The sequence below is a fragment of the Loxodonta africana genome, chromosome 20 (genome assembly GCF_030014295.1).
Source record: "Loxodonta africana isolate mLoxAfr1 chromosome 20, mLoxAfr1.hap2, whole genome shotgun sequence".
Taxonomy (NCBI): domain Eukaryota; kingdom Metazoa; phylum Chordata; class Mammalia; order Proboscidea; family Elephantidae; genus Loxodonta; species Loxodonta africana.
In genome coordinates, this window is record NC_087361.1 from 73,655,603 (window position 1) to 73,669,867 (window position 14,265).

Consider the following 14,265-nt stretch of genomic DNA (forward strand, 5'->3'; position numbering starts at 1 on the left):
TCTTTGGTAAAATGGGGATAAAAACAGTACCTACCTCACACTAGATTGTTCTGATGATTACATGAGTTGATACATGTAAAAACAGCTTAGGACAGGGCCTGGTCTGGTAGTTACATGAATTAGTATATGTAAAGTGCTTAGAACAGTGCCTGGTGCACAATGCATAATTGATAAATGATGGGTATTACTACTCTGAGTTATTGGATCTTCCATGAAGCTAACTCCCCCCTAGATGTAGCACTCTGGGAAATCTAATCTAGAAATCAGGAGCTCCTGGCTGAGGGGAGGGTGAGGGGAGCGTAGAGGGAGGTGGTGCCTTGGAATGCCAATCGCAGCACAAGCCACGTGCCAGCTGCTCCCCCAGCCTTCCCATACAGTGTCCTATGGATCCTCCCAGCTCTGGGAGATGGGCAGTCTAATCCCTACTGTACCCACAAGGAGGCTGAGGCAGGCACTTAAGTGGTTTATCCAAGATCCACGGTTGTGACAGAGTCAGGGTTCAGGGCCAGCAGGGGCCCGAAGAACAGCTTATCCTCGGGTTGACATCTGGGGCCCTGGATCTCCCTGACCATTCTAATCGTCCTCACCCCGGCCACCTCAGCCCCCTTCCTTCTGCCTACCTGGGCAGCTTCCTCTTGGGAGCCTTCCTGCAGCTCCTGGGTTTTGTTCTGTCACAGCACTGGTGACAATGCTGTACTGTAAGTGCCCGTCTCTGGGTCTGCTTCCCAGACAAAATGGTGAGAACTTTGGGAGGCAGGGTGCCCGGGGGGCAGGAAAGGACAGATTCTTGTAGACCTGACCTCTCAGGACCATGCAAGGCTGGTTTAACCTGAGGGTTCTAGAATGTCCAGAAGGCAAGGGGAGCAGAAAGTTGCGGCTACTTGTTGTACAAGAAGCTAAAGAATCTAGTGGCTACACGTATGAGTGGTGAATCAAGCCTGGTTTGAATCATAGCTTGACCATGAACTTGCCATGTGGCTTTGGGCAAGCTGCTTGGCCCCTCAAGTGTCAGTTTCCTCATCTCTACATCTTGTGTAAAAATGGAGTCTCCAGTCAGCAGGAATGCATCAGTACAGCCACATTGTTGGGTGCTATCAAGTTGATTCCAATTTATAGCGGCCCCATGTGACAAACTAAAACTGCCCCATAGTGTTTCCTAGGTGGTCATCTTTACAGGAGCAGATCGCCAGGCCTTTTCTCCCATGGAGCCACTGGGAGGGTTTGAACTGCCACCCTTTCAGTTAGCAGCTATGCGCTTAACCACTGTGCCACCAGGGCTCCTTAGTAGGGCTTAAACCAAAAAACCAAACCAAACCATTGCAGTTGAGTCAATTTCCAACTCATAGAGACGTTTAGGACAGAGTAGAACTGCCCATAGGGTTTCCAAGGGACAGCTGATAGATTCAAACTGCTGTCCTTTTGGTTAGCAGCCAAGCTCTCAACCACTGCGCCACCAGGGCTCCAACACTTTACACCAGTAGGTAAATAACTGGTTCCTTGAGCCCTCATATCCTCCCCTGCCAACCTGGCCCCCTGAGCCCTTCCTCTGGGACTTCTACAACAACCTCAGAGTTAATATCTCGAATAGCAGGGGCCCCAGGACTCCTCTAGCTCTACAGCCTGTGGGGATTGTTAAACATTTTGCACGTGACCCTTGAATAATACCTCATGAGGATGAAATGGGCTTATACAGACTGCTCGGACAGCTGGCCAACAGTGAGCGCTCAATAAATGTTAGTGAATATTACTGCTGGTGTCCAGTGGCTCGTGTCTGTGCCTGAGTATTACACAGTCCACCTACAGGGCTTCAGGACGAAGGTGCCTGACCTACCTGCAGAGTATACAGCCTCAATTAATCTCAAGGACTAGGTGCTTCCTTCCTGGGAGCCCACACCTTGCAGCCAGGCCCTCGTTGGCCCTGAAGTTACGGGCTGGGCCAAGGGACCTCAGAAAGGGCTGGGCGTCGAGCAGGGAGGCCTGGCCCCTGGTATTCTGTGAGCCCAGCAGGCCCCTCTGATAGTGGCAGCAGGAGCAATAGCAGCCTCTCCATGCTGCCTGCTAAGCAGTGAGCAAGCCCACCGGTGGGCAGAGTGTCAGGTGGCACAGGACTGAGTCCTGTCCCTGCAGCTGAGGAAGGCCACCCCTTGTGGTCACAACTCCCTGCCTTGGCAGTGAGAGCAGAAGCAGCAGCACAAGCCTGTCTATCTCCCTGCCCCAGCTGGGCACTGCAACCTTTCTTGCTACCATAACCCTCTTCCCCTGGCACTGCAGCCAGGGCAAGATGGTAGGGCAGCATACCACAGCCAGTACTCCAGCAACCCTGTGCTCCATATCACCATCAAGGCCCTGTGGAATCAAAGAGATTCCGCGGAAGCATCAAGACACTAGGACAGGTACCTATACCCCTGGCAAACCCTGAGCTCTAGGACACCTCCTGGGGACACATAGACTCCATGACAAAACCAAGTCCTCTGGGACAAAACCCCCTAGAGCTCCTGTAGCAACAGAATCTGTGACAACACCGAGAGCAAGGCAACTGGAACAGCCTGGTTGCCATGCATGGGTTCCTGAATCCCAAAGGAACAGAAGATGAAGACTGGAGTTTAGGGTAAGGGGCACCCTCACTTCCTGTGGGCTCACCTTCCCCAGGTTGGCCGGCTCCCTTTACTCCCTCAAGGAGCATCTGCTCCACGGGCTCTAAGCCAGCCGCTCCCAATACAGTCCTCTGGCCTTCATCCAAGCAAAGCTGGACGGCTGGAATGCCTTCTCCCCTATGTCAAGTCTTTTTGATTTTTTAAGTAGTCCCTCAACTTCCAGCTCCTTCAGCAAGTCTTCCTGGATTGAACGAGACTCGGAGCTGAAATTTGGCCCCCGCCCTATTTACCACGCCTCTGGGTTGTATGTTTTTCTGGGTTGTATGTGATTGAAATACTCTTCTGTCCATTCCCAAATGGGCTTAATGGCTCGGTTTTGCTGTGCACAGTCTGGTTCATGCTTTCCTGGAGGTTATGGGCTGCCTTTGGCAGGGCGCTCCCCAGGACTGGGGCAGTGGAGTAACAACCCCTGCGCAGGGCACTGCACCACCACTCGGGAAGCAGGGCCATTCAGAGCTGCTGTTAACCAAAGGAGCAACCCCCAGGCACAGAGGTGTCCTCTCCCTCAGTCCTGCCATGTGGACACTGCAGAGGCCACAAGGGCAGTCTCTACTCAGGCAAACAGACACACAACTCAGAGGCCCTGGCCTGGCTGATCTCCTCAGCCACGGCCCCTCTGGAGCAGCAGGTGCAGAACACTTTGGGGGGATCCTTTGAGGCAAACCCTGACTGCTCGCAGAGCCTACAGGCCTATCTGGGGCCTAGCCTGCCCTCCGGTCCTGCCTCCTGTCTCCCCTCCTTTCCCACCACTCCTCCAGCCAAGCAGTACTCCTCCCCACCCCTCAATCCAGCCCCACGTTTACCTCCCCCGCTTCCTTTCCAGTCCCTCCCGTGTCTGCTGCCGGAATCCCACCCTTTCCATCAGGACCCACATCACGTCTTTAGCTTCCCTGGCCCACCCACCACACAAGTGAACACACCCCCACCCTGATTGTGGCTCAGGTGATTTCACCCTCCTAGGTAGCACCTTCCAACTTCTCCGTGGCACATACTCCGTTCTGTCTTGTACTAGAATGAGCATGAGCACCTCTTACCTCCTCTATTTGTTGCTGTTGGCTGCTGCTGAGTCAATTCTGACTCACAGCGACCCCATGTGACAGAGAACTGCTCCATAGGGTTTCCTAGGCTGTGATCTTTACAGGAGCAGATCGCCAGGTCTTTTCTCTCGCAGATCGGCTGGTGGGTTTGAACTGCCAACCTTTAGATTAGTAGCAGGCAGGGCCCAAAGCCTCAGTCTCAGAAGCACAGTGCTTTGCACACAGTGAACGCCTGACAAATTGCTACTGAATTAAATGGAATCACATTCAAGGGTTGGGGAGTCACAAGGCCTCTGGAAGCAGACTGTCATAGGGATTGGTTCAAATCCTGGCTCTGCTGCTCACCTGCTGTCCTGGCTTTGGGCAGATTATCTATATTTCAGCGCCTCAGTTTCCTCATTTGTAAAAGAGAGCCTGGATCATAGCGTTACTGTATTAAGCAGCTTATTATACATAAATAATAAGAACAATGCCTCTAATATACTAAGTGATTGGTAAATGCTAGTTATTATTATTGGATTATCACGTTCTCTGAGCCTCCTCCTCTCCTCCCCCAGGAGATTCAGATCCCAGGAGCCCCTAGGAGGCACCTTCTCAGTCTGGGGTTCGGAGTTCTAGGCCCTGTGGCAGCTTAGGGACTCTGCAGAGAGAAGCCAGGGCCTCCTGGGTAGCTGCCAGCAGCTTCCTCCAAAGGGAAGAGCCTTTTTAGTGGGTCACCGAGGGCAAAGGGAGCCTATGTCTTCAGAGTCTGGGTAACCAGCACTTTCAGTGTTTTTCTAGGAAAGGAGCCAGGGAGTCTGAACCCCTGCAGCTTCTGCCTGGGGGTCTGTTTGGGGGAAGTTGTTCTTGCCTGGTCATATTTCAGATTCTTTTAAACCTGTCCAGCTCTTGCATGCAAGCACACATGCACACAAACGCACCTTTAGTATGTGCACCAGCCCTGGAGGCCAAAGACTGTGCAAACACACGCGCTGACCCACACGAACATACACCATCTACGGCATAGCCTTTGTGGTCACACTCTGACCCCAACCTCACCCAAGCTTAGGGTTTATGTCTGTGTGCCACAGGGCCTGTTAACCCCATTGTTGTTGTTGCTGGGTGCAGTTGAGTCGATTCTGACTCATAGAGACCTATGTGACAGAGTAGAACTGCCCCACAGGATTTCCTTGGCTGTAATCTTTATGGAAGAAGATTGCCGGGTCTTTCTCCCCAGGAGCGGCTGGTGGGTTCCAACCACTAACCCTTCGGGTAATAGCCAAGCACTTAACATTTTGTGCCACGAGGTGTCCTTATTAACTCCATACCTTCCAACATACTTGCCTCAGTCTTGCTCTCTCAACATTGTTTTATCTTCCTAACCAGCCCAAGGTCACAGTTTACAACCTTGGCTCTCCACAAAAACACCTGGAGCTTACGCCGTGTTTCAGCCCCTCCCCAGACCAGACCACCCAACAGCACCATCCCAACTGGCAGCCCTTCAAGACAACTCTGGAATTCCACAGGAGCCAATGCTCGGAGCATTTGCAGCACCCCAGGTCTTGGTCTGCCCTTGCTCTTGGTTTTCATATCCCCAGCTCACAGGAGTTAGAGCCTTGAGAAGCTCAGAGCGAGAGTTGCTGCTCAGAAATCAGAAGACTATGGAGAAACCACCCTCTCCATGATCCCAAAACATAAAACATATCATTGGGATGTCTAAAATAGATCCCAGGATGGCTCAGGCCAAGGCCCGGCCCCTGCTGAGGTTTCGCCGGAGCTGAGCTGGAGAAGAACTGTGTCAAACACGTGGTGTACAAGAGCAGCATTGGCAGCAGGAGCTTGGAACCTGCTGGAGCCCAAGTTCTTGCAGGGGTGGGGGGTGAACCTGTAACCTGCAGGTGGGCTCTGCTCTACATGCTCCTGTCCCCACCTTTACCAGAGGCATGAAGCTTTGAAAAAAAGATGACAAGTCCCCTGGCCACCCCCTTATCCCAGGCGCACACTGCTGCACCCACGCTTAGCCCACAGTAGTACCCATGCTGGCCGCACCCTTGTCTCCAACTGGGAGAAAGAAACAGTTCCTGGGGCATCTTCCCAGTCTGCACGCTGATGCCAGCTGGCCAGTGGAAGCAGAGACCTGTGTTCATTGAACAAGTAGAAAGGAGCCCAGGAGGCGCTGGGATCCTGCTCCCTGGGGAGGCCCAGCCCCCAGTATGGAGGAAGGTGTGGGAGGTGGTATCTGCCTCGGGGGAGGCCCTTCCTGTGCATGAGAGGGGAGGCTGCAAGCTCTGGGGACATCAAACACATCTGGGTAATCCAAACAGGGTGTGGGGGGAGGTCAGCCAGCACAAATGAGAAACATGTGGCGTCCATTTCCCCTTTCATGGCTGGCTAGCGCAGGGTTTCCAGGCAGAGGGAGAAGGCTGTGGGGAGGAGAGCTTCCGGGCTGGGCCAGGTGCTGTGGGTCCCCAGCAGGGAGCCACTCTGAGGTTAGGACACTGTGACGAGGAGGGGGTGGGGTCCAGAGGAGGCTCCTCCCCGTAAGACCTTATTCCAAAAGAAAAATGAAAGGAGGGGAAGGGAGAGAAGCTGCAACAAAGTGTGGATAGGGGACTGACCCCAAATATAAGAAAAGGTATTCTGTGAAGGGACAGCTAGCTTAATCTGTAAAGACCCAGAAATTCTAGGATGGAAATTCTAGGAAGAAAGAATCTTGGCTCACAGAAGATCTTTCAAACAATGAGTGCTTTCCAGGAAAATAAGGTAGTGAGCCCTCTGTCACTAGGAGCGTGTAAACAGAACACCCACCTGCCTATGATGCTATAGAAGGATTAATTTCGGCTTTAGGTGGGTGGCTCAGCCAGACAATTTTCCATTCTGTGGTTCTCTGCGATGTCAGGGATGGTGAGGGAGGCAGAGTACTCTGCAGAGGAGGGGATTTCTCCCTCCCTGCTGCACAGGGAGAGCTGCAGTGCACTGCGGAGGTGGTGTGGCAGCCAGGGTGCTGAGCTGCAGTTACGCACCCTGGGAGCTCTGCTTAGCCTGGTAAATGCAGAGCTGGCTCTTCCTTCAGCCCCACGGAGCAGCCTGCACCTTCAGCCCTTGGGGTCACAGGCTGTGAGGCCTGGATGCCTGTGTGTGTGGAGGGGTAGCTGCAGACACGGGTGAAACTGGAGGTTGGCAGAAGAGGATGTATCTGGTGTTGGCAGCCTGGGGTTGGGGACAGGTCAGAGGGTGGTGGGTTTTAATGCAGCTGTAGTCTCAGTAGCAGAGGGTGTGAGGAGGTGTAACAAGGTCTAGATTCAATCCAAGTCTAGAAGGGGCCAGTGCCCTGGGGTTGGAGCCACCACTGATGGTAAAAGGTATCTCCCTGGGTTGGTTTATGCATCAGGGAAGCTGAGGAGCTCTGAGCACTTCTGCTTCATCTGCACCTTCTCCCGGGAACAGAGGAACTGCCTCTAAGACCTACCCAGCCATGACTTTAAGAAGCACAGATAGTGGCTGCCGTGGGAGAACAGCTTTGGCTGCAGCAATGTGAACAAGGCACTGCTCAAAGGAAAGACGCAAGACCTGGGTGGGGCCCCTGTAGAGCACTAAGCCTGGCCTTGGGAGAAAAAATTCTGAACACGGTGATAAAAGAAATTCTCCACTTGGTGCTAACCTTGAGGAAGGGAGAAGGCCTCACAGCTTAAAGGTTCTGTGCAATTCCTCCTACACACACACACACACACACACACAAACACACACACACACACACACACACACACACACACCCTCACCAGCAGGCCCCTCCACCTCGTCACAGCCTTCCTTCAACCTCTGGGAAGGCAGAGCTCCCCCACTCCCACCCCAAGAAAGTGAGATGCCCAGAGCATCTCCTGCCCCCACTGGAGTGCTCCATTCATCACTGAAGCCATGAAGGAGAAAGGCCAAGACGAAGGCAGGGGATGGGGGTGGAAAGACTAGACATCAGAAGGCCTAGTTCCATTCTTGGCTCTTCCATCAGTAACTGGTGGCCTTGGCCAAGTAAGTCCTTCTTCTGCTCTGGCTTTCTTGTTCTCGTCTGTGAAATGGGGGGTTTAGACAATGTTTCACAGTTCATACAACAGTCCCCCAAGACAGAGAAGTATTCAACCCTGTAGTGCTGAGAATGAAAATCCCAGGGCCAAGGATGAGAATCCCAGGGCCAGGACAATTCACAGGGGCAGGTTGTTTCTGAGCCCCAGGTTTGATCTTGTCTCCTACCTGAGTCAGGTCGGGGCCCTCCTCTGCTTGAAGCCCTCCAGAGCTCCCACCTCACTCAGGGCAAAAGCCCAAGGCCCCCAGCAAAGTTCCTGCACGTTGGTCCGTGTCCTCTCCATCATCAAGTCACAGGGACTCCTTCTCCAAAATCTGTGCAGAAACCACCCTCTTCTCCCCTCCTCTGCCTCCACCCTGCTCGGAGACCCCATCATCACCTGCCTGGACCAGGGCAGTCACCTCCTTTCTGGTCTCCCAGCTTTTCAGATTTGTAGTGTAACTCTACAGGCATCCTCCAGTGGTACCGGTACGGCCTGGGGGCGGTGTGGGGTATTGGGTGGAAGCAAGCTTTGTCCTCACACTCCCGCTAGGCCTGGGGGAGCCCCTGGGAAGGCAGCAGGATGGCTCTGGACATGGGGCCTCAGACACAGGGTGCTGGGTGAGCTTGCACAAATCACCCGTCTACTCTGGGCCTCAGTTCTTTGGAGGATTCGCAACAACTCTGCTCCTTTCCTCTCTCTGCCCCCCCACCCCACGCATTAAACATAAAGAAAAAAAAGTACTTGCAAAGCCCTTTCTTTCCCCCTCCTCAAAGCAGCCCAGAGCACATCCTCTGGAGTTAACAAACAAAGCCAGCAGCAAATTGGCTTAGAAATGGAGACCTTCCTGCCTTCCTTCTATCCTTTCTGTTTGGCCTGTGCATCTGAGGGTCTAATTGTTGTCATGACAACATCTCACGTGGGTCCAGGCACCTTGTCTGAAGAAGTGGGGCTCCAGGCTCCTTGGTTCCTTTACACCCCGACCTTGGGCTGCCTTAGCTTTACCACTGGCTGTGTGGGAAGTCAACAGACTGATTTAGCCTTGAGATTCTTAGGCCTGGGGCCAATGAGGTAGGAAGATTGTGGTTTGGGGTATTATCATAATTAGTGTTTAACTGCTCTGTGTTCAAATGGGTTCTGTTTAAGCCCCTTGCACCATTTTCCAGGTCTAACCACCTTAATCTGTGCCCGCCCCCATCCCTGTAGGGTAAGGAAGAGCCACAAGAGGGTCTTTTCCACTCACAAATGGGGAAACAGTTCCAGAGGAGGTCACAGAGCTTAGGACTTCCACAGAGGGAACTCATGAACGCAGCCTCCCGCCCTGCCCCAGATCCAGGCCAGGCTCCTGGGCTGCCTGCCTTTCTCCTGGGAGCCAGACTTCCTGATGTGGACTACCGAAGCAGGGTCCAAAGGTCCCTGATTCCTGGGATTGGCCCATTTTCCCCTGGGCACCCCTACCTCAGTTTTCTGAGTGTCTAGGATTTCCCAGTGGGACCCTAGCTAGCTGGCAGTTTCCAAGGTGAGCAAAGGGGCAGGGAGCCCGCCTAGGCCATCTGGGCCCCAGCTGATTTCTAGGAAGGGGACGATCAGGTTTCATCTCTTCTCTTTTACTCCAGAAATGCTCTTATTTGGGACTTGCTCTCCCCACCCCCTTGGAGATTGGGTCTGGCAGCTTCTTGGGCCTGGGATGGTACCAGGGAGTTAGTGTAACTGGATTCTGAGCCTCACACGTGGGCAACAAATACCCTGTGTCTTTAGGCACCATCCTGAGATGCCAAGGCAGCCATTCTTCTCCCTAGAGGCCACCCGGCTGGGTCTCCACTGAGGTCCTGCCCTGACACCTGGAACACCTTCATGGGCCCCAGGGGACTGATCAGTGCCACCGCGAGTCTACCATCCACCTCTACCTCCACCTTCACCAGCTCTCCCCTCCACTCCACTCTCTGCCATCATGTGATGCCAAGCACTGCCCACCTAGGGCCTGAACCCCCTTCTCTCCCACCCTGGGTCCTCCCAGCAAGTTTGCCTGACTTCTTATCCCTCTCCCCCTACCAGAGAGCTAAGCTCCTCAGCCTCTCTTGTGGGGTCATCAGGGCGGTGCAGTAGCCTTTGTCAAGCAAACACTTGTCTTGGTAGACTCCTTCTTCATCATCTAATCCTTCCCTCCCTCCAATCAGGTCTTGTAGAAAAAGCTGTGACTCAGGAATCAGGAGACAAATGAAGACTCTCCCTTCCACCATCAACCCATAGATGACTTTTAGGTCCTCAATCCTTTTGACCCTGCATTTCCCCAACTGCAAAGTAGGGAGAGGTGTTCCATCCTCATCTTCAAGGGTGTGAAGAGGCTCCAGGGTGAGCCTGCTTTGAGAAGTGACAACTGCTGAGCAGAGTGAGGAACCCAGGCTTAGCCTCTCCCTCCCCTTGTTGGTCCTCCCCTCTCTCCAACCAGCTCCAGGACTACTTGTCAGAGTTTTTGTGATTGCTGCCCTTGAGAAGTGACCAAAAGGGCTTCAACAAGGAAGCCAGGTCCTGGGGCATTGCTGGGGCTTCCAGGTCTGGGAAGGGCCCATATCAGGTAAGTGGTCACAAGCAGGTAAAGCCCTGACATTGAAAATGAGATCGTGCCCCTGACACTCCCTCCTCCTCCCCAAGTCAGACAGACCAGGCCTTCTTCTTCCCAGTACCACCCCCACCCTCCTCTCAGTTCCTCAGGGAATGTGCTTCACCAGCCTGCTTGGTGCCTCCTCATCCCTCAGCCACAATTCAATTATCACCTCCTCAGAGGGGCCAAAGCAGGCCTCCCCTTTCCAGTCCCTCTCTATCACATGGTTCCCTTTCATTTTCTCCACAGCGCTCACCAGTGTCTGGAATTATTTTATTTCTATCTTGCTTTATGTCTGTTTCACCCGATTAGAACGTAAGCTCCTTGAGAGCAGGGCACTCGGCAAGGGGCGACATACTCCATTTGGAAAGTGAGACTGCCTGGTCACCTCTGCATCCCTCCGCCCCAATCCCCACTTTTCCCTGAGGTGACAGGGCCTTCAGGAAGGGCTCTTCCCTTCTTCGCACTTCTCCATTCTCCTCATGGCCCCTGCAAAGCCCATCTGTGTCTTCTACAGGAGAATCCCTTCTCCGAATATCCAAATCCTTGCCCCGGTCAAGACACCCACATCCTGGTCCACACCGGAGTCTGGGGCCCTGGGAAAATCGCGCAGGCGGAACCGGGTTCCTTCAACTCCGCATTCTCCAGGGCTGCCAGGCGAGCCCCCTCAATTCCACCCCCACGCCGCCCCACTTCGCAGTGCGGGTCACTAGGACCACAGCCCGCGTAGGGCCCGCCCCTTCACACGCGCACGGACACGCCCCTTCCCAGCCCCCAGCCAGGCGGGCCGCCTACCCGGTGCGGGGGAAGCTCGGGTCCCTGGGCCGGCGCTGAAGGACCCACATCCCTGCCACCGCAACAAGTCGGGGACGCCAAGGCGCCCCGCCCGGGCTCCAGGCCTCGCCGCCGTCCTCCCGTGGTCCCGGCACGACTCATGCCGGTTCCCGAGGCTCGGCAGCCGTGCGCCCAGCACATCCCCAATCTATTCCTCTCTGAGGGCAGAAGCTCTCCCGCGAAAGCAAGCGCCGTTCCGGGGCCCGCTCCGGGTTTTTCTGTATAGACTCTTCAGGCTCGGACAACAATGGAACAGCTCTCTGCGCTTCCTCCGCCTGAGCGAGCTTTGTTCCTCCCTTCCCGCCGGCTCGGCTCCCATTAGCCAAAGGGCAAAAGCTTCTCGGTCAAACGAGAGTCTCCGCGTGAAAGCCCAGACCTTTCCACCTGCCCTAAAAGACCTAGGGGCTAGGGGTTGGGGCCAGAGCCGGTGCGAAGTCTAGGACGCACATCCAGATGCGCGCAGCTGGCTGCCCGCCGCCCCCTGGCCCCAGATGCTTCCCCTTGCCAGAACTCCCACACCCAGGAAATCCGACTCGTGCTCCCATCGGGGATCCAGAGAGGAAGGGGAGCATCAGCTCTGCTCCAGGGCCAGCCAGCCCTCACATTCGCGCTCCCCACACCTGTCCTCTAGATCCGGGCCTCTCACTGGGCGCTCCCCTAGCAATGCTGGGTGCTCTCTGGCTGAGAACAGACCACATCACAACTGAGGTCTCCATCAATTCCAGGTTTTTGACATGTTAGAATTCTGGGCTTTAAAATTCGAGGAGGCCAATGGCTCCATTTCTGAAAACCTACGATCTCATTCCATTGTCCAGCCTCACTTCAGGGCTAGCAAGACCAGAGTTCTAGCCTGATGTCATTTTTCAGGAAGCGCACTTAAGCCATGCTCATCTGGAGGTGGGCCAGCCCTACACATCTGGGCACAATGCCCCCTAGAACGCTACCCGTGATCAGGGGAGTACCAAGGACCCAGGTAGGGGGCTGCGCTTCCCCCACACCTTCCCCTGCAGCTGGCCCGGGGCAAAGCTAGGGGCGGAGTGGGGCGGGGCAGCAGGACTTACCCAGCATCTGACTGAAGAGCAGCTGCTCCAGGTCGCCCAGCACGGTCACCACGAGCTCCGGGTCCACCTTGAGGTAGGCGCGCTCCTCCTGGCCCTTTGCGGCGGGCACTGGCCCGGAACCCTTCTGTGCTTTGGCCTTGCTGGAGAGCAGCTCATCGTCCGACTTGCCATCGTCGCTCACAGCCGCCTCGGGAGCCTTGCTGAGCGGCTTGACCTCAGCGTAGGGGCCGCGCGGAATGCGGCTCGGCTTTCCCAGGCTGGGCGCAAGCGGTGCGAGAGGGGTCTTGGCGCTGCTCGCCGGGCTGCCCTTGGCCTGGAAGAGCGAGTGCTCCGACTTGGACAGAGTCTTGGACATGAGCGGAGCCTCACGGCCCTTGGGCCCCGCCTTGCCCAAACCCTTGGGCGCCTTGGCCATATCGTCGCTCCACTCAGGCTCATAGAGCTGCAGCTTTTTCTCAGAGTCCGTGAGGAATGAGAGGTTGGTGAGCGACTTCTGCTTGCGCAGGTTGGAGGCCGGCGGCCCGCCGGGGCCACGACCGTCCACGCTGCCCGACTTGAAGACCTTCAGCTCAGCCGCGCTGGCCTTGGCCATGCCGCCACCACCGCCGGGCGCCTTGGCGCGCTTGGGGAGCATGCCTCTGCCGTCCGCGGCCGCCTTCCTGCCCGCGCCCCGCGTTTCGTCTGCGCCCTCGTCGCCGCCGCCGCTCAGCTCCACCTCAGGCTGCACGGTCTTGACGCTGCTGCCCAGCATTCTGCCCTCAAGGAGCGCATGGAAGATCCGCGCGTCTGCAGGCACTGGGCGGGGGGGGGGGGGGAATGGGGCGGGGGCGCGGGGAGAAGGAGGAGGCGGGGAGCAGAGGGGGAGAGAAAGGACGGAAGAAACCGGGGAAGAAGGGGAGAGGAAGGGGGAGGGAGCAAGGGAAGAGAGAGGGAGGCAAGGCGAGGACCCAGAGGAAAGAAACGCGAGGAAAAAAGCGTGGGGAAAGGAAAGAGCAAGGAAATAGTGGCGAGATGGGGCGGGGACGGAGGAAAAGGGGCGGGCGGGGAAAAATACAAATTAAAATTAAACCATCAAAAGAAGAATAGAGGCCCCGCGGCTCGGCCGGCGCCGGAGGGTGCTCCGGCTCCCGGGTCCGGCCTGCCCGCCTGTCGGTCCCGCGGGTTGTGCCCCACCGGGCAGCGCCCTCGTCGCACTCGGCCCGCCAGCTCAAGTAAAGACTGCAGGCTGCAGCTCCGAGCCGACGAAGGAGAGGAGGGGACCGGGGAGCGAACGGAGGAGGGGAGGAGTGTGCGCGAACGGAGGGAGGGAGGTAGGGGAGACAGAGCGCGTGTCTATTTCTGGCTCGGGAGGGGGAGGTATCTTTGAGCAGAGCTCAAGGGGAGGAAGACAGGGGAGTAGAGGGGAGAGAAAGGATAGACCAATTTTTCTCCCCGCTTTCTGCGAAGAGGTAGGGGGCGGGTTCCCGGAGAGCAGGGGTGGTCTCCTGCCGCGTCCGAGTGGAAGGGTCTGTTGAGGAGATTTGGGGGTGCGGGTAAACCCGACTGAGAGAAGGAGGCTCACGATGCCGAGGGAGAGTGGATCCGTGGGGGTGTGGGGAGGGATACTGGGAGAAGAGTGGGGAAGTAATATCCAGATTCCTGGTTCCCCATGTACCCCAAACCATCGAAGGCTTCTCCCCAGGAACCAACCAGGCCCACCTTGCTTCAATCTCTGAGGCACAACGGTGCCCTCCTGTGCCCCGGGGTAGGGGCTGGGGTAGGACAGGGTGGTTTGGGGTGACAGGGCCCAGGGCAGACTGGGGAGGGGGCTGACAGCAGCAGTGGAAAGGATTAAATCTTGGGATCAGGAAACTGGATTCCCACTCTAATTGACTGCATGACCTTGTCAAAGTCATTTAACCCCTCTTGATCTCTGTCTTCTCTTAGAGTGGTTATAACACCGGATTCATAGGTAAAAGGGTTTTGGAACTGTAGAGGATGTATCGAACCTAGGGAATCAGGAGGAGGTTTAATACAGGTCCTTTGCTGCCAGTGCCAAAG

The 14,265-nt window shown here is 55.7% G+C and overlaps 1 protein-coding gene across 12 annotated transcripts in view; it reads right to left on the reverse strand.

Moving 5' to 3' along the window:
* NAV1 (neuron navigator 1) overlaps positions 1-14,265 on the reverse strand; it is a 326,822-nt gene that overhangs the window by 181,096 nt on the left and 131,461 nt on the right. For 11 of the 12 annotated variants that reach the window (XM_064273406.1, XM_064273405.1, XM_064273402.1 and 8 more), the window contains one exon: positions 12,226-13,020. The exons of the other annotated variant lie outside the window; for it this stretch is intronic. In XM_064273406.1, the coding sequence (XP_064129476.1) occupies positions 12,226-13,020 (795 nt within the window). The remainder of the gene's footprint in view (positions 1-12,225; positions 13,021-14,265) is intronic. 12 annotated transcript variants of the gene reach the window in all.